This window comes from Lepidochelys kempii, chromosome 3 (assembly GCF_965140265.1).
Source record: "Lepidochelys kempii isolate rLepKem1 chromosome 3, rLepKem1.hap2, whole genome shotgun sequence".
In the NCBI taxonomy this organism is placed as follows: Eukaryota; Metazoa; Chordata; order Testudines; family Cheloniidae; genus Lepidochelys; species Lepidochelys kempii.
Genome location: NC_133258.1, coordinates 44824840 through 44845496, shown reverse-complemented (window position 1 = coordinate 44845496; position 20657 = coordinate 44824840). Strand labels below are relative to the sequence as shown.

Below are 20657 nucleotides of genomic sequence, written 5' to 3'. Positions count from 1 at the left end.
TTAATGCAATATTAAGGATGCACAGTTATGGCACATGCAACTCAGGAACTGACAAAAGTTACGATGGAATACACAACTACGTCTCTGTCCTGTTTGCACTGCAGTACCATATAATTACACAATCACAGGTTATTAGCTACATAATGTGTTTCTCACATTATAGAAAAAGACCATACAGTATTAACCGAGAAGTAGCATGTTATCATAACTAAAGACAGAATTGCCAATGTATGTATGGAGCAGAGTTGGGGTGTGTATTCAACTTTAACTTTTCATTTCCTGATTTGTGTGTTTAACTGCTGCATTTATATAGTTTTTTCTATCTCCAGAATATAATTTCTTAAATTAAATTGCCATGGTAGCTTTAATACCAGAAATAGTAAAATTTCAATTTTGTACCTCATCTGAAACATGACATCTCAACTCCAGCCATGCTGGTGTGTACAAATTCGCTGAGGCATTGCTTCAATACTGTTTCAGAGAAAATTGTGCCAGCTTCCAAAATCACTATCACTTCATCCAGCACTTCACCTGATGCTGCTTAGATATGAGATCCGAAAGGATCATGGAAAAACGTGGTTTTGACCATCGAAAATTTGTGTTGCATAAAAAAAGGATTTCCCTTTAACTATTTATAATGTGCTCCATTTTATTGTCATCAGGTGCCTTCTTGTACTTGTATTATAGGAACAGATAAATCACTAGGACATAATAATGGAGAAGAAATACCACTATTACCGTTTCTTCTCCCCAGGCAAGGGATTCCTTAGCCTTAACACAATGTCTCACCTCCTCTCCTCCTAGTTACTAACACATTGCTGTTATTTTGTTTCAGTTCACCATACCCCAGGGAAATGCTCACAGCCAATCTTAAGAGAAATACTGAAAAAAAAAGTCAATGTTTCTATTTACATTAGAACTGGGAAAGCCTCTCATTCCTAACACTCTTACCTTTAAAAAAATAAGCATAAAATCTTACATTTTGGCCCTAACCTTATTTGGAAGTCTTTGTAACATATTTGTTTATTTCCTTGTTTGTAAGCCAATAATAATGAGGATGGTAATCATTAGCTGCTGCTTTCGAGCTAGAAGGGCACATGCAAGAGCTCAGGTTTTTGGTTTGTTTGGTTTTTTTGTTTATGAGTCACCTGACCATGTTCTTTAGTAGAGAGGAAGACAAAGAATCATCTTTAGTGAAGACAAGTCTAGTTTACAGTAGCTCTGCTCATTACAAATGTGTAGCCAAATATACCGCAACAAGTATGAAGACATGAAAACCTCTCTCTGCAAATATTCTGCTTGCACTCTTAAAAAAAGGTTAACACATGTACTGTACTTTTTTCTTGAGGGAAACAGATGTCAGGAACTCGGTACCTTACTGGTGCCATAAATGTCCTCTCCCTGAAACCTTTGTTTATTCCTCTTGCACAATTTCTCACTTCCTTTTCATTCTCTCTTTGACATAAATTTTTCTTTGAGTTCTGAATCTTAAGTTGAAATAACATGTTCTTGGGAAGTAAGACATGCTATTAATAAGTATACCATTATTAGATCAGAGAGTCTATCACTAACATATGAATGGCTGTGGAGCAGAGGAGAGGCTTAAATCAGAAGGGCTAAGGGTGTTTGGAAGGCTGGATTACTGTCTAATGCCTAAAACATTTTTTAAAAGGCATTGCTTTAAACAAGTTATTAAGCATAATAAACTTTCTTCTTTGAGCATAGCTGTTTTCCTATTTTCCAACAGCATTCAGGACTCTTTCATATTCAACTAATTTTACGCTTGATTCCCCCGCCAAAAATAAAAAAAAAAATAAAAAAGACAAAATCCCACAGGAGAGGCAACTGGGAATCAAGGGACATTTTTCTTTGAGGATGGGGGAGATCAGAGCATATTCTATGTAGAGAGGAAGCAACCAGTCAAAGGTTAATTCAGGAAGGAATGGGGTCACAATGCATTTGAAGAGATTAAGAGAAGAAAGCAGGTGAGAGGCTCCAGTTTTAGATGCAGAGAACAAAGTTAGGAGGACATTAGAGAGAACTGGTAGATGAGGTCCCATGGGAAGAAAATCTAAGGTATAAAGGAATTCAGGAGGATTAACAGTTTCTCAAGGAGACAATATTAAAGGCACAATTGCAAACTATCCCAATGCAAAGAAGGAAGGAGGGAAGTGTCTAATATCCATCAGGAAGAATTTAATGACCTGAAAATCAAAAAGCACTCCTCTGATAACATGGATGACTTGCAATGGAGGAGTACAAAAGAATATCACAAGCATGTAGGTACAAAATTAGAAAGGCTGAGACACAAAATGAGTTACACCTAGCAAAGGACATAAAAGGCAATAAGAGGAGATTCTTTAAATACATTAGAAGCAAGAAAAAGATGAAAGAAAGTGGAGGCCCTCTACTTAGCGGGGAAGGAGAGCTAATAACTGATGACATCAAGAAGCTGAGGTGTTTAACGCCTATTCTGCTTCAGTCTAGGGAACCTAAGGAACTAGCTGAAGCAATCTTGGAACCATTAGCAATTATCTTCGAGAACTCAAGGAGGATGGGCGAGGTCCCAGGGGACTAGAGAAGGGTAAGTATAGTACCTATCTTTAAAAAAGGGAACAAAGAGGACCTGTGGTATTATAGACCAGTCAGCCTAAGTTCAATACCTGGAAAAATACTGGAACAAATTATTACACAATAAATTTTTAAGCACCTAGATGATACCAGGGTTATAAGGAATAGCCAGCATGGATCTATCAAGAAAAAACCATGCCAAAATAATCCAGTTTCCTTCTTTGACAGTATTATTGGCCTGGTGGATGGGGGAAGAGAGGAGAGCAGTAGACCCGATATATTTTGATATTAGTAAGGAATTTGAAGATCATAGAATCATAGAATATCAGGGCTGGAAGGGACCTCAGGAGGTCATCTAGTCCAACCCCCTGCTCAAAGCAGGACCAATCCCCAATTAAATCATCCCAGCCAGGGCTTTGTCAAGCCTGACCTTAAAAACTTCTAAGGAAGGAGATTCTACCACCTCCCTAGGTAACGCATTCCAGTGTTTCACCACCCTCCTAGTGAAAAAGTTTTTCCTAATATCCAACCTAAACCTCCCCCACTGCAACTTGAGACCATTACTCCTTGTCCTGTCCTCTTCTGCCACTGAGAATAGTCTAGAACCATCCTCTCTGGAACCGTTCTCAGGTAGTTGAAAGCAGCTATCAAATCCCCCCTCATTCTTCTCTTCTGCAGACTAAACAATCCCAGTGCCCTCAGCCTCTCCTCATAAGTCATGTGTTCCAGACCCCTAATAATTTTTGTTGCCCTTCGCTGGACTCTCTCCAATTTTTCCACATCATTCTTGTAGTGTGGGGCCCAAAACTGGACACAGTACTCCAGATGAGGCCTCATCAATGTCAAATAGAGGGGGACGATCATGTACCTCGATCTGCTCGCTATGCCCCTACTTATACATCCCAAAATGCCATTGGCCTTCTTGGCAACAAGGGCACACTGCTGACTCATATCCAGCTTCTTGTCCACTGTCACCCCTAGGTCCTTTTCCGCAGAACTGCTGCCTAGCCATTCGGTCCCTAGTCTGTAGCTGTGCATTGGGTTCCTCAGTCCTAAGTGCAGGACCCTGCACTTATCCTTGTTGAACCTCATCAGATTTCTTTTGGCCCAATCCTCCAATTTGTCTAGGTCCCTCTGTGTCCTATCCCTGCCCTCCAGCGTATCTACCACTTCTCCCAGTTTAGTATCATCCGCAAATTTGCTGAGAGTGCAATCCACACCATCCTCCAGATCATTTATGAAGATATTGAACAAAACCGGCTCCAGGACCGACCCCTGGGTCACTCCACTTGACACATCCCACATGACAAGATACCACATGACATTCTAATAGTCAATTTAGGGAAATGTAGTCTAGATGAAATTACTATAAAATGGATGCACAGCTGAATGAAAGGCCGTACTCAAAGTTATCAATGGTTTGCTGTCAAATTTGGAGGGCATATCTAGTGAGGTCTCCAGGGGTCAGTCCTGGGTCTGGTACTATTCAGTATTTTCATTAATGAGTTGTTTATGCTATTTAATGTTATTTCAACTTGACTGGAGAGTATGCTTGTAAAATTTGCAGATGACACCATGCTGGGAGGGGTGGCAAGCACTTTGGAAGACAGGATTAGAACTGACAAATTAGAGAATTGGTTTAAAAACAATATGAAATTTAATAAATACAAGTGAAAAGTACTATTCTTGAGAAGGAAAAATTAAATGTACAGCTACAAAATAAGGAATAATTAGCTAAGTGACAGTCATGCTGAAAAGGATCTGGGGGCTGTAGTGTATCACACAAATGAGTTAATGTGATACAGTTGCACAAAAGGCTAATATCATTCTGGGGTATATTAATAGGAATGTTGTATTTAAGACATGAGAGGTAACTGTCCCACTCTACTCAGCACTGTTGAGACTGCAGCTGGAGTACTGTGTCCAATTCTGGGTGCCACACTTTGGGAAAGATGTGAATAAATTTAATAAGGAAATACAAAGAATGCTGGAATGGAGATAGTTAAAGAGTCAGACAGGCCTTGGGTCTCACCAGTTGTTATGGTTCCTAAGAAGGATAGGAATATAAGGTTGTGTGTTGATTACAGAAAACTTAATACTGTCACAGTACCTGATGCATATCCGATGCTCAGAACTGATGGCATGTTAGATACTTTAGGCTAGGGGAAATATCTAATTACTTTAAACCTCATGAAGGGATACTAGAAAATCCTTTTAGACAGTACAGAAAAAATAATCCACGTTCATTACTGATTTGGGATTTTATGAGTTGAATCTGTTACCTTTTGATTAATGCAGGAGCCACCTTTCAAAGGATCTTTAATCAAGTGTTATAAAGTTACAAGACTTTGCACAGGCTTATATTGACGACATTGCAATATTTAGCAATTCTTGGTCAGATCATAAAAACCACTTGGGAACAGTGCTGACAAGACTCAAAGATGCGGGTCTCACTGGAAAAGTGTCAAAATGTAAACTAGAAGGAGCCAAAAGGTCTTTTTTAGGTAGGTAGGTGGTGGCCAAATTTCTCCTGATCCCTTGAGAGTACAAATCTATTGTTAACTGGCCTTTCCTGCAAAACTAAAAAGCAAGGCAAATCTTTCATAGGCTTGGCTACCTATTACCACTTATTTGTACATGGTTTCAGTGACATCACACAGGTTGGTGTGTATACTATTCCCTGGGGGATAGCAGACGTGGTATTTCTGTGAGTGTTCAGTGGAGAAGATACTTTGAAGCAGAGGAATGCTTCAAAGGGACTCAGGGATTGGGGTGCACCTATTGTTAACTTGCATGGCAAAGTTAGGGCTGACAGTACCCAGAAGAGAGTGCTTGGAAGGCTAACAGGCTAGTGGTGTCAGCGGTCTGACACCCAGTTAAACACAAACAAGTCTCTCACATGCTGGAGGCATTGGTATAAGGTGACTCTCAGTCCTAGGTCCCTGAGAACCATCACAGTTGGGCAAGCAGTAAAGAGCTTAATCTGCAGTAAAGGAGATTTTGGGTTAGATGTTAGAAAAATCCTTTCTACTATAAAGGTTAGTTACATTCTGGAATAGGCTTTCAGAGGAGGTTGTGGAATCCCCATAATTGGAGGTTTTTAAGAACCAATTGCACAAACACTTTCAGGGACGGTCTAGATTTACTTGGTCCTGCCTCACTGCAGAGGGCTGGAATTGATGACCTCTCAAGGTCCCCTCCAGCACTATGATTTTATGAAGGAAGAAGGTCTTCGAAAAACTCGGTAAGATTCTGTCTGAAGAGGTAGAGTAAAATGTGGCAACAAATAGATGTCAGGTACTGAGGACATGTGAGTCACTCAGATGAGTCAAGAACAAAGAGTGATTTTGTTACTCTCTTTTGTAACTAATTCTCCATGGCATTACATCAATACAATACGACCAATTTGAGACTGGCACAATATACATTTCTAAATAATTTTCCAGAATAAACTTATTTGAAAAAAATTACTTCTTATTTATATGCTTAAAAACAGACAGGTTGCAGTAAACTTAAAGTTATTCAGAATGTCTTGGCTTTTTCAAATAAGCTCATTGTTTTGCACAATAAGTTTAGCAAATTCCATAGGAAATACACATACAAGTACATCCTACATTGATAAGCTCGGATAATAAGGTGATGGGCATGGTATAAGATAAACTGATAGGAAGTTACTACTTACTTCAGAACGGATTTAGAGTTGGCTTGATTTAACTATGGGTCACGAAGAAAATACGTTCATTAATTTCAGCTCATTGCAACAAAATATTTGTCATTCCTTTCTCCTGGGGGAAAAAAAATAAGATTGCAGACTAGATAGCATGATTAGTAGTTAGTATTCAAAACCCTTTTACTGTTTATAATTTTGTGATTTTATTAGTCTTGTCCTTGTTTTCATTTGTTTCTGAGAAACATTCCAAAAAATGAAGGAAAGAAAATATTTTGGAGTCATCAAATGAAATTATTATAGACTAATAATATTAAAAGGACCCAAGAATCAAAGATGAGCAGAAAAGTATCAAAATGGCAAAAATTCAGGTACCAGCAATCTACAAAAAGGTTTTTATGATTTTAAAATTTATGACAAGATTTCAGATCTCTTATTTGCATCTAGTACTTTATTTTGAAGTTTAATTCTCTCATATTACAACAATTCTTTAAATTATTCAGGAGTGTTAAATATTACTATAATAGTGAATCAAATAGCACTTGTGCCTCATTATCATAGCCTGGCTTCTTATTCTATCCCTCAGATTTAGTCTCACTGCAAAAAATGTGAATAAAAAAAGCATTAAAATGACAATTCACTCTCCTACAAAATTAACAACCTTAAAATGAGATGGAGGAAAAAAATCTACAAATAGAGACTAAGACCGAGTCAACATTTTCTTATATTACTTCACAAACTTTTATGCTTCCTTTAGTATCAAAGATCTCAGAGAAGTGCCTCTCTACTTGCCTGACAAACAGAAGCTGTGCAGCTGTATGTAAAATGATAACTGGAAAGATAATATTAGTGGTCTTGCTTTTAATGCAGCATACTCATATACTGTAAGAAATAAAAACAGAACTGGTTGAGTAAGGGAATTACTGTTTCCCAAGAAAGGAAATTGCCTGAAGCACATCTGGCAAAAAGGTTTAAATGCTTAATTATGGCAAAATATACATTTCACTCCTTTTTATAAGGTGAGTTCTCTAAAGTGAATGGCTTTTTTTTTTAAAGGGGGAAATATCTAATTTTTACTTTAAATATACTGGGCAGTATTTGCTATTTTATGTCAAACACTCTATTCACTTAACTAAAAGGCAATCAGGAAACTGCAGACTAAGCATCACAATTTCAGTTTGAATAATACATTGTACTATACATTCAAACAGGCCCCTCCATCTATAAAGCACCACCAAAAGGAGATGACCAAAATGAGTAACATAACAAAAGTATTGAAAGGCAACTACAACTAATATGAAATATAATAAACTTTTTATTGAATTTTGTACTGAAATATAAAAAACCCTGTGCCAAGTTATTCAGAATCCTCCTACTTTAAGATGTCTTACAATCTTACAATACGATGTTCCCACTCACTGTTGATAGGATGCAGATCAGCCTGTCATTCAGCAGTTGTGGAATAAGCCCTGCCCTCCAAGCGAGAAGCCAGACATGTTCTAACTCCTCAGAGATACAGTAACAACGCAGCATTCAGAATTTCTCCTCCTCACCGGAACTTTTGAGGACAAAAATTTATTTAAACTTTCCTAACATTTCACACTTAATTTTCCAAATTCAGCTTCTTCCTATTTCCATTCCCTTGAGCTATGGCTAGTTTGGCTTTGCAGGAGGGAATTACTTTCGAGGCACAACTTTCCCTCCTCTGCTGGGAAAGTTGCTCCCAAATGGATGACAGGAGCAACCAATGTTCAAAAAGACGCGCCAAATGCAGCAACTTTTTCCAACATAGGGTTAAAGAGAGGTTATGCTCATTTTGTTGGCAAGGTGCCTCACTTTCAGCTTCCTAAACATGGTGGGAAAGGCTAAGAAGCTTGCAGCAAAGTAGAGAGTAAGTTGAGACAGATGTCGAGACAGCAAAGTCCTCACTGATGTATCTGAGGGGGACATTCAATCTACTTCACCACCGGACAGCATGTATCAGACAGGAAAGAAGAGCAGTCTCTCCTTGTGCAGGAGCACTAAACTAATCCTCCACAAACAGAAGGTTAGTCACAGCAGTGCACCCAGCCACAGATCTCAGAAGAGGCTGCTGTGCTCGGAAGCTATTGACTTGCCCACTGCTTCCACATGAGTTCCAGCCAGCATTCCTGGAGAAAGATTTCTGTACTCTCCACACTACTCCTGAATGCCACTGCAGCAATTAGGAGCCACACATTCAACAGAAATGCTAAATTGGTTGATCTTTCCAACATTCAAACCACTAGAGTTCTTTCCTGTGGAGGTCCAAGATATATCAAGGGTCTTCTACTCCAACCTTGCTTTTGACCCTCTACACTCAAACAGCCTCTCAGACTCCTGCAGTCCCAACACAGAAGCAGGTTCAACCCTCAAAAGCCAGGGCTCCAGTGTGATGGTTCTCAGGATACCCATGACTATGATTCATCTTGTTACTTCCTTGACTTCAGTGACAGAGAGAGATTTGCTTGTGTTTAACTGTCAGCACCCTAATATCACCAGCCTGTTAGCCATCCAACCACTCTCAACTGGACTGTGCCAGCCCTAACTTTGCCTTGAAAGTTAAGAATAGGTGTAACCCCAGTCCTTGAGCTCATTTGAAGCATTCCCCTCTTGTGTCTAGCCCTTTATCCCCTGAACACTCACAGAAATACCAGGTCTGCTGTCCCCAAGGGAACAGTATACATACCAGCTTGTATGATTTAACTCAGGCTCAGCAGCATCTTTCCTAATATCACAACTCTGAGATATATTTATAGTGAAAACAAGGATAAGTTTATTACCAAAAGATTCATGATTCAAGATATTGTGTTACCATTTAAAACAAACTCATAGTACATTTTCTAGAGACTAACAGGCTAATCTCATGTCTAAAGATGTTTATCTCACCAACGCCTTTTGCAGCATCTTCAACCAAGGCTGGTTGTGATCCCATTTTCATGAATGTAAATGCACTGCCTGTTTACTTTCTAAGGTGCAGGATCAGTGTCTTCTTTACTTTATACTTGCATCCAACAAGTTCAGTCTGTACTGAGACAGTACAACCCCGTTGCTTGTTTTTCCTCTGTGCTGTTCCCTGTTGACTCTACACCTATCTGCTGACTTTGTAATACTTAATTTATATGCTGACAGAGAGAGGGGTGAATAAACATTTTTTGTCTAACAGAAAAGCTCTGTTATCTCTGCCATAATACAGAATTTAAAACTTCATTTTCAACATATATACATAACTCCTAGATAGAATCATAGAATCATAGAATATCAGGGTTGGAAGGGACCCCAGAAGGTCATCTAGTCCAACCCCCTGCTCGAAGCAGGACCAATTCCCAGTTAAATCATCCCAGCCAGGGCTTTGTCAAGCCTGACCTTAAAAACCTCTAAGGAAGGAGATTCTACCACCTCCCTAGGTAACGCATTCCAGTGTTTCACCACCCTCTTAGTGAAAAAGTTTTTCCTAATATCCAATCTAAACCTCCCCCACTGCAACTTGAGACCATTACTCCTCGTTCTGTCATCTGCTACCATTGAGAACAGTCTAGAGCCATCCTCTTTGGAACCCCCTTTCAGGTAGTTGAAAGCAGCTATCAAATCCCCCCTCATTCTTCTCTTCTGCAGGCTAAACAAACCCAGCTCCCTCAGCCTCTCCTCATAACTCATGTGTTCCAGTCCCCTAATCATTTTTGTTGCCCTTCGCTGGACTCTCTCCAATTTATCCACATCCTTCTTGAAGTGTGGGGCCCAAAACTGGACACAGTACTCCAGATGAGGCCTCACCAATGTCGAATAGAGGGGAACGATCACGTCCCTCGATCTGCTCGCTATGCCCCTACTTATACATCCCAAAATGCCGTTGGCCTTCTTGGCAACAAGGGCACACTGCTGACTCATATCCAGCTTCTCGTCCACTGTCACCCCTAGGTCCTTTTCTGCAGAACTGCTGCCTAGCCATTCGGTCCCTAGTCTGTAGCTGTGCATTGGGTTCTTCCGTCCTAAGTGCAGGACCCTGCACTTATCCTTATTGAACCTCATCAGATTCCTTTTGGCCCAATCTTCCAATTGGTCTAGGTCCTTCTGTATCCTATCCCTCCCCTCCAGCTTCCACTCCTCCCAGTTTAGTATCATCCACAAATTTGCTGAGAGTGCAATCCACACCATCCTCCAGATCATTTATGAAGATATTGAATAAAACCGGCCCCAGGACCGACCCTTGGGGCACTCCACTTGATACCGGCTGCCAACTAGACATGGAGCCATTGATCACTACCCGTTGAGCCCGACAATTTAGCCAGCTTTCTACCCACCTTATAGTGCATTCATCCAGCCCATACTTCCTTAACTTGCTGAGAAGAATACTATGGGAGACCGTGTCAAAAGCTTTGCTAAAGTCAAGAAACAATACATCCACTGCTTTCCCTTCATCCACAGAACCAGTAATCTCATCATAAAAGGCGATTAGATTAGTCAGGCATGACCTTCCCTTGGTGAATCCATGCTGGCTGTTCCTGATCACTTTCCTCTCATGCAAGTGCTTCAGGATTGATTCTTTGAGGACCTGCTCCATGATTTTTCCAGGGACTGAGGTGAGGCTGACTGGCCTGTAGTTCCCAGGATCTTCCTTCTTCCCTTTTTTAAAGATTGGCACTACATTAGCCTTTTTCCAGTCATCCGGGACTTCCCCGGTTCGCCACGAGTTTTCAAAGATAATGGCCAGTGGCTCTGCAATCACAGCCGCCAATTCCTTCAGCACTCTCGGATGCAACTCGTCCGGCCCCATGGACTTGTGCACGTCCAGCTTTTCTAAATAGTCCCTAACCGCCTCTATCTCCACAGAGGGCTGGCCATCTCTTCCGCATTTTGTGATGCCCAGCGCAGCAGTCTGGGAGCTGACCTTGTTAGTGAAAACAGAGGCAAAAAAAGCATTGAGTACATTAGCTTTTTCCACATCCTCTGTCACTAGGTTGCCTCCCTCATTCAGTAAGGGGCCCACACATTCCTTGGCTTTCTTCTTGTTGCCAACATACCTGAAGAAACCCTTCTTGTTACTCTTGACATCTCTGGCTAGCTGCAGCTCCAGGTGCGATTTGGCCCTCCTGATAACATTCCTACATGCCCGAGCAATATTTTTGAATATTTGAACAATATACAGATAGTATCTGTACTGTGACGGACTCAGACCACAAGGATATAAGAGAGTAGTGGAAGGCTGGTACATCAGCCTCAGAATGAACAGGTTCCCTAGATAGCCAAACAAAGCTACTCCAGGCCAATCAAGACACCTGATGCCAATTTAACCAGTTAAGGTCGTTAGGTGAATGCTGGCACCTGACCTCAATTAACTGGCAACAGGTCAGTTAAGGCCCTTAAGCTAATGGAGACAGCTGGAACCAATTAAGGTCCTACTCATACTGCTTTAAAGCTCTCCTTTCCAGCTCTCTCTTGAGAAGCCCAGTGGAGTGGAGCATTGCTGAATCCTGAGGTAAGTGCTAAGCTTAGGAAAAGGGGACCACGGGGAAGTGGCCCAGGGAATTGAAGCAGCGTCATTGGTGAAGGGAAAAACTGTGAACAGCTGCTACCATTAGGGTCCCTGGGCTGGAACCCAGAGTGGAGGGTGGGTCTGGGTTCCCCCCCTTCCCCCATGCTCTACAGAGATCCCCTTGAGAGGGCAAGCAGACTTGGTCCAGGCAGGAGGCCAAACTCAGCCTACTGAGCTCTAAGGAGCAACAGAGGCTGTGGGTATTCTACCTTCCATACTGGCCTGTGATGAAAGTAGCTCAATAAGCTGTGACCTTTGCTGCTATGCTGGGAAAGGGATGTCATATTGAGGGTGTTAGTGAGCTTCTGAGGCCACTGAATCTGCCTGGAAGTGCGGGACCCACCAATACAGGCTTGGAGCTTTGTCACAGTATGTACATTTCATAACAATATTAATGACCAGTGTGATGCTGGCTTTCAGTTGTTTAAGACCTCATATGACATTCTTTGGTGAACCAGAATCAGAATATTCTTGTAACCCTCTTGCCAGTTGGCATTGAGAGGCTGCTGGATCACATCCAGTCCCTTTGATCCCTCCTCAAAAACCCAGATGAACTGAAGTGCAAATATGTTCTCCGTGACTTAGTCGTCCAGTTGTGGAGGGATGAATGCATCATCCGTAGTAAATCAGAGCTGCCATCTCATAAGAGTTTTTCCAGATCAAGAGCTACTTTATAAATCCTCTCAGGAAAGGGTTCTTGGCCCTTCCTTGTCTGACAACTTCTCAAACTCCTGGTCTCCTTGAGATAAAGGTGGTAGCACAGCTCTAACAATTGAGAAGAAAACCCTTAACAGATCACACTGGTAAATGTTATCCTCCACTTCACTGTCAAACTGAAGAATGAAAACACACACAGGTCTCACCAAAAAGTGTAAGAAAAGTAAAACAAATCTTCCAAGTATTCCTCACTAAGAAAAAGGAAACTTTCAGCACTGGAGCATGAAACAGAGGCAGAACCTCATGCAAGATATTTTCCTCTTCAGTATTTTTAAACTAAGTTATCAAGGTTCGTAAGTGCTTTGGATATACTTCCAGGGGAGAAGCCAGTCTGACAGCATCTAAGTAAAAATGTGAAGCAAAAATCCCTTAAAAATGTAAAGGAAGATCTGCATCCAACTTAACTCAACTTTAATAATGCGAATGACCCGATAAATCTAATTTTGTCTGGTTAGACATCAAAAAATTTAAAAAAAAATTTAAGAGAACAAATGTGATTGTGCAGACTCCCTGAAGGTTGCCACAAGTAGTCTCATTCCTTGAGAAAGAAACAGTTATACAAACAGAAGGATATTTTTGTTCAAAGAAACCAATAGACTGAAAAGTAGAAACTTTTCTCTTCAAAAAAGTTTTGTGGCTACATCAACAAGCTTTCAGGGTATCTGTCACATTTATTAGTTTTGGTAGAGCAACACCAGGCTATGCATTCTCTCTGTTTGCCAAAAACAAATGTTTCACTATTACATTTATTTTACAGGAAATATCCTCACCATGTCTTAAGCCTCAGACAAACACCTCAATGTACTGAGATCCAAAGCATGGTCGTTGGCAAACAAATACTCCCCAGAAAGCAAATCTGACATATTTGTTTTATATCTCATGCAGATAAATGTAAATCAAGCACATTTTGTCCCCTTTGGAGTTCTCCAGAAGTAAACTTTTTGGGTTGTCTTTAGATAAGGCAGTCATGAAAACATAAGGTGGAGTAAGACATCTCAACCATCCAATGAGCAACAAAGTAGAGATCCTAATTCCTACAACTGGCTTTCACAGCCTTTATACAGTTTCCACATCATAGAAAGTAAAACAGTGTTAACGTGTTTTAGCAGAGAAAGATATATAGGGAAACCTGTAATGACGCTTCTTATGATATAGTGCTTGTCCTATGGATAAATAGGGGACTTTGGTCTCCAGTGCGTATTATTTTGGAACCTTCTTTAGCACAACATTCACTTAAAATTAAAAGCAATATTTAATAAGAGAAGTCCAGTTTGTGTGTCCAGATCCAAGGAATTATAGGTCAATTTCTCCTCAAGAATCAGTTCCCCAGCATGATGGTTTCCAGAGCATATTTTCTACAGCAGACAATTTATTTTCCCAAGATTTTATTGGAAGCAAACTCTTTCCTGGTCTTTCTTAGCTGTTTAGTAGTCTCATGCTTTCTGAAGTTAGCTGATCATTGCAGGACACAGAGTAATCCCTGTCCTCCCCATGTACAGCCCTGCACTATTAAATATTGCTCCATGATGTATTTTTCTTCATCTTCCACCACCGCTATTGACCACAACCGGAGGCATGATATTAGGCCAGTATGATTAATATAGCAAATCCTATACTCCCATGTCATTTATTCAGAGCCGGCTCTAGGTTTATTGCCGCCCCAAACAAAAAATTTGCCACCTCAAGCTCAGGTGGGGCTGGGGCTCACAGGCGGTGCTGGAAGCGGAGGCAGTGATGTCACCTTCTCCCAGCGCCTGCAGGGGCTTTACTCCCTCCCCTGCCCGGCCGTGCAGAGAAGCCCTGATATAAGGGGTGGCACAAGGCAGCGCAGCAGCCAGCTCGCAGATGAGGTAGCACAGCCCTGGCTCCCCGGCAGGACTCGCCCGATCCTCCTCAGGTAGCGGCTGGGCCCTGGCAGGTCAGCATCCCGGGGCTGGGGCTTCCCCTTCCTTGCCTCATCTAAGGGGCGCAGCTCTGAGAGCACAACTGCCCCGAAAAAAAAGGGTGGCCGGAGCGCCGCCCCTGGAAATGTGCCACCCCAAGCACGTGCTTGCTTTGCTGGTGCCTAGAGCCAGTCCTGCATTTATTGAGGAATTCCTGCTGCCACTCTGTTTGAAACATTTTCCCCTTTTGCCCAGCTGCGAGACTTTTAATTGATGAATATTTTTAAAATGAACAATTTAAAATAGCCAGTTAATAACATGACTAACATTTAAAAAACGGTTTTCAAGCTTTCCTATTCACTTTTTACATGATTCATATAAAAGATCATTCTATTCTAATTACAGTAGAATGTATTTATGGACAATATGTTCAGTTGAAGGTTCAATTCTTAAAAAAGAGCATGATTTCTTTCTGAAAGGATAAGCTGAAGCCTACCTTTGTCTGATTAGAAAAGTGTCTTCCTCCTTATTTATACAAACTATTAAACATAAGCCAAGCAATGCTGGGCCGAGAAACAGTTCAAAAGAACGGTTTCAGAGTAACAGCCGTGTTAGTCTGTATTCGCAAAAAGAAAAGGAGTACTTGTGGCACCTTAGAGACTAACCAATTTATTTGAGCATAAGCTTTCGTGAGTTACAACTCACATGCATCCCATGAAGTGAGCTGTAACTCACGAAAGCTTATGCTCAAATAAATTGATTAGTCTTTAAGGTGCCACAAGTACTCCTAGTTCAAAAGAATTTTTCTTTAAGAGGACCAAACAAACAAAGGAACTTTTGTGTGCATATTTTAAAATGATCACAAGAAAAAATTTACAAGCTCACACTGAAAACATACTTGGAGGCTATAAGAACTGATGTCTAGGAAATTCGTAATTAGAGTTGTGCTTAAGAAATTCACAGGGGTCCTGTAATTGATCAGTTTTTCAAGAGATTTAGTGCAGCATACCATACAGCATTCAGCAGTGTGCTCTGATCTTTGTGCTGCCTTGCAAGTGACCCCCCCTACAGGAAGATAACGGATAAGCCAGGAGGGAGGAGCAGTTTAGCTACACATGTCTGGCTACTCTTATCAACTTATCATATAAGGAAAGGAAAGTGATTGATTCAGATACCGAAGCTGTAAAATCTTGCCAAAAGACCAGCAGAAGAAAACATTAAAGCTTAGTTTTAAAACTAACACAGAACTTGCAGCTGAGACAGGACTGTTTCTCTATTGCATCTGACAGTTTAGGGCACAGCCGGAGAGAAGACAGCACTTTTTTTTTTTTTTTTACCAAGTTTGCAACGGGAAAGTAAAAAAAAAAAAAAAAGCCCTCATTCAGAGTACTTTACACATGACAGTAAAGCACTGAATTTCAGGGCAGGTCAACTTGATAATCTGGACTCTTGTTAAGCATACTGAAAATAAAATACTTCAGTATTTTAGATTTGCTGGGTTATCATAGCAATTAAAATGTGGCTGGCTGTTTACTTTATTTTGAGCTGTAATCTTGTTTTAGCTTCAGGGTATAGCTCCTTTCGTAAAAGCATGGAGACTATCGGCAAGAAGCAGTATCAGGTTCAGCATGGGTCATGCAGCTATACCTTTCTATTGCCTGAGATGGACAACTGCCGCTCTTCTTCTAGCTCTTATGTGTCTAATGCAGTGCAGAGGGATGCACCACTAGATTATGATGATTCAGTACAAAGACTGCAACTACTTGAAAACCTCATGGAAAACAACACTCAGTGGCTAATGAAGGTAAGACAATATCATTTCTATTCTAAACACAGGGTATGACTTACAGTAATATGTTTCTATACTTTTACTAATGCTGCTTTTTCTACTTCTGTAAATCTCTAATTTCACAAAATTGTCACCAAACTTTCTTTCCTAGGCTACATTTGTGAATTAAGAGGTTCAATCAAAAGCTCATTTTGAAGTCCGGGATCATTATATAATAAGTAGAAGGGGAGCGAGAGCTGCATTATTCTGCAGAACACGTATGCTGTTTAGCTTGTAAGCAACTCAAATTTAATGACAACAGTTACTAGCAGTTATATATGCTGGCTTCGGGCATACATGTGAAAAGTCACACATGAAACAGTAAAAAGAAAAGGAATACTTGTGGCACCTTAGAGACTAACAAATTTATCTGAGCACCTAATGTGCCACAAGTCCTCCTTTTCTTTTTGCAAATACAGACTAACACGGCTGCTACTCTGAAACATGAAACAGTAATAGGAAAAACTTGATCAGCTAGTTATTTACAAACAACTCACAGTGGCTAGCTTATCTCTATTTAAAAGTGCCTACAGTTTATTTACATGGAGTCATTTTCAGCACATTGTACAGAGATTTAAGTATGAGACTCAAGATTAGCAATCTACAAATGCTTCTTTGATTATCTCCAGGGACTGATTTGTAGTGAAATTAACCTAGGGAAATGACAATTTCAAGAAAGCTCCACTAACTGAAGTCCTTTGAATCCTGTAATTCTTCCACTCAACTACAGAGTTTACAAAGGAAAAATCAGAAACAAAACATTGTTTCCATTAGTACAGAAAGTATGTCTGTCCTCAAAATTCCTACAAAACAACCTGTTATAAATTGAGGGAATACATAAGTGTGCACACACACAGATGCACATGTACACACATACCCCAAACAAGGCAATATTTATATATTTCTACATGAATAATGGAAAGGCAATTAAATAATTCACTGATAAAAGTTCATGTTAACAGAGGATACAATTACATACAATTCCACACAAACAAGTTACATTTTTACAGAAACTAATTCAGACATTTCCAAAACATTAAACAGTATGTTAAATTTTGACTTAAGCTTGAGTTACACCAGCAGCTGTATCATTTTAATCTTAGTACAGGAAGAATAGTTTAGTTGCACAGTATAGCTCTAATCCTGAATCTGTTTCACACTATTATGCCTATATTCTAAGCAAAAAGTATTATGATGCTTTAACATAATCACCAAAATATAATGCTGCAAATACTCCTCTTCATATGCTTCAATGACAGCATAAAAATGGTTCTGAATTGTAAACAAAAGTAGCAAGTAGCTCATTACTAGTCCAGTATGTTAGTGACTTTCTTAAATATAAACTTTATTCTTTATTTTAACATTTGTAATGAATCATCATTATAAAATATTATTTTCTCATTAGGATTTACTTCCTCCCAGCAGGTACACAGATACACAGTATGATGTATCCTGTGAAACCAGCTAAGTGTATTTGCATGTGTAAAACACAACAGCCCTATTTTCAAGATATAAAGCAATGTGTACTTTCATATGTAAAAGTAGGCCTTGGACTCTGTCCATAATCTGGAAACTTGGATGATTCTATGCAGGCCCCTAAACAACAAGCCTTCTTTTAGGGGTTTAAGGTGTTTAATATTTTAGGCATCTCAGTTTGCAAATTACAGCTTAAATATCTAGCCATTAACTACTCTTTTGCTTTAACTTCCCATTTCATAAGAAAAAAATATTTCCCTCCACACATGTACATTCATATTTATTTAGCAATATTTCCCATTGCAGTGTTAAAGACCAACACTAACAGATGTGCAATGTAAGATGAAAATATACAAAGTAAACCGGTCTAATCTATTCAGTTGATAAGCCATTTCATAAAATAAATATTAAAGGCAAACAGAAGAATTCTGTGCTAAATGCCAGTTATTACAATGTTGCATTTGCTTAATTAACAGACATCAGGTAAAGCAAAAACCTGTAGGATAATTCCACCACTCTTAGTCAAAATACTCTTTTTCCTGTCAATCTCTGGGAAATCCTTTTAAAAAAGAATAGATAAGCAAATCCAACACTGAGAATTCAAAAGGTAAGGGGTTTTTTTCCCCAAAGAGGACTCAAATAAATTGAAGTATTTCTTTGAGTTCTGCAAATGTTTCCATAGTAGCACAGAGCTGATTTTGAACTGTTTTAGCAGCTAAACATCCTGTAGAATGACTTACTGTTTACCTTTTCATTGCTTTAACACCTGGTTCTTTGTTTTCTGTTATATCTGCAAAGAGCACCTCAGAAAGTCAACTTCTGTGGAGACTCACTTTGTTAGTCACACCTGGTCTAAGGGGATGTGAAAAGCAAATAGAAAGCCTTAAAGTGCTTAATCTACCCTACTTGCTGTTTTTTCATTCTATCACATACCATACTACATGCTACTTCATTAATATTTCAGATTATTAATGAAAACTCTTTAATCAACTCATAATTTAAATTGTATCAAATTTACTAGAACACTGACAGAAAATTGTAACATTCACTGCAATTTCTTCTTTAGTGATTACATTGAACTTGAGAAGTATCATGTCTTTTGTTCTTCTAAAAAATTATTTATTCAGGAAAGCACAGTTGAGACGTGGCATCTTTTTATTTTGAAGTGAAATTAAAATGATCTAAAATTGTCTCACAAGCTTCTAACGTAAATTAACTTTACAGGCTTTGTTCCAAGTGTATTGCACATCCCAAAACAATTTCACATTTCCCCCTTTAATCTATCAACCAAAGGAAATGTTATGTTTCTGAATGAACACTGGACTATATGAATGGAACAGCCTGAGAAACGTACACTGTATCTGGTTAACAGACAAACACAATGGGAAGACAATTAGTTGCACAGGACTGTTTTTGCTTTTGTGTAAATAAGAGGAGAATTTGGCCTATAATTGCCACGCATTGTATCTTATTTCATGGTACCATATTCGTTGCTGAGAACCATGCTAATAACGGATGTTATCACTGTAAATACAGTACCTAAATCTATACTGCGACCATTTTTAGTGATTTATAAACAGAGATACCTTTCTGATAACTGATGTTGATCATTAAATTTGAAGGAAACTGGGAATAAGCCATCAGATACCATCAAGCATCTAGCAATAGCTGCTACAGTGGAAGGCAAAAAAGCCATAATGCACCTAACGCAATTGTGCAATCCTGCACATTAATGGTATGTCTACACAGCAAAGAAAAACCAGCGACTGGCCTGTGCCAGCTGACTTGGATTCACAGGGTTCAGGCTGCAAGGCTGTTTCATTACTGCGTAGACTTCTGGGCTCAGGCTGCAGCCTCGGCTCTATGCAGCCTCGGCTCTATGCAGCCTCGGCTCTATGCAGCCTCGGCTCTAGGACCCTGTAGGGTCCCAGAGCAATGAAACAGCCCCACAGCCTGACACTGGGAGCCAGAATTGGCTGGCAAGGGCCAGCCACAGGATTTTGTTTGCTGTATAGACATACCCAAAGGGAGCAATCCTTCTGGACATCCCCCATCCCAAAGGATCAGTTTACCTATTGTAACATGGTATTTGTTTATCCTATTTGTTTTGAAATGGGGGTGGGGGAGTGCCAAATAACCCTGCGTACATTTCAACTTTAAACCAGTTCAGGGGAAGGAGGAGGGGACAATTAAGATACACCACTAACATTTTAATTTTCCAGGCTTATGCAGTAGTTACTATTCCTATTGTGAATTTTTGTTATGCAGCAATAGCAGATCTTGAAACATTGCTGCTGCAAGGTATACAACTCCTGTCCCTAAGGTTTATGAATAAACCAAATCCTATTAAAATTAGCAGCAGATATCACTCATTTGAATAATGGCAATTTCACAGCCAAAGCTCCATGTATATCAGCTTGAGAACAGATGCTAAGATCATTGTATTCACATCTTTGTACCTAGCAACTTTAAAACAAGAGGGATGGCTCTCTGTAAAGAGTGACCCTATTTAACAAATTTGCTGCGCAGTCCTAGGCTATGTTATTAGCAACAGTTAAAGACAACATATTGACCATGGAGTACTGAACTTAAACTGTACAAAATAAATTGGGTATCTGCTGACTGGGACAAGACAGACCAGCTGGTAGTAGTCTGCACCAGGACAGTCCAGGTCTAATCCAACAGCAGAACTTGGTTCGTATCCACTACTGACCTTAAAGTGGATTATTATGGGGTGCAGGTGTATTGGTAGAGTTTCACTCTTTTCGGTAATATTAAACAAATTCATTTTCCTTTCTCTGTTCAGTTTGAGATTAAAAATCCTCTGACACTTTGAAATTACCTCAATTGACCAATGTTTCTTCTCAATCAAAAGAAGTTCGAAAATCTTAGACTACATGAGAATACTACCAGCAAATGCTCATTTGCCTACACAACTACTGCATCACTACTTAATTAAATTAT

The 20657-nt window shown here is 39.8% G+C and overlaps 2 protein-coding genes across 7 annotated transcripts in view; one reads left to right on the top strand and one right to left on the bottom strand.

The window, feature by feature from the left end:
* Positions 1 to 20657, bottom strand: part of MCPH1 (microcephalin 1) — a 232029-nt gene that overhangs the window by 38295 nt on the left and 173077 nt on the right. The gene's annotated exons all lie outside the window — the stretch shown is intronic.
* Positions 15552 to 20657, top strand: part of ANGPT2 (angiopoietin 2) — a 71230-nt gene continuing 66124 nt past the window's right edge. For both annotated transcript variants that reach the window (XM_073336234.1, XM_073336233.1), the window contains exon 1: positions 15552 to 16193. In XM_073336234.1, coding sequence (XP_073192335.1) covers positions 15906 to 16193 — 288 coding nt within the window. In that variant the 5' untranslated portion in view covers positions 15552 to 15905. The remainder of the gene's footprint in view (positions 16194 to 20657) is intronic.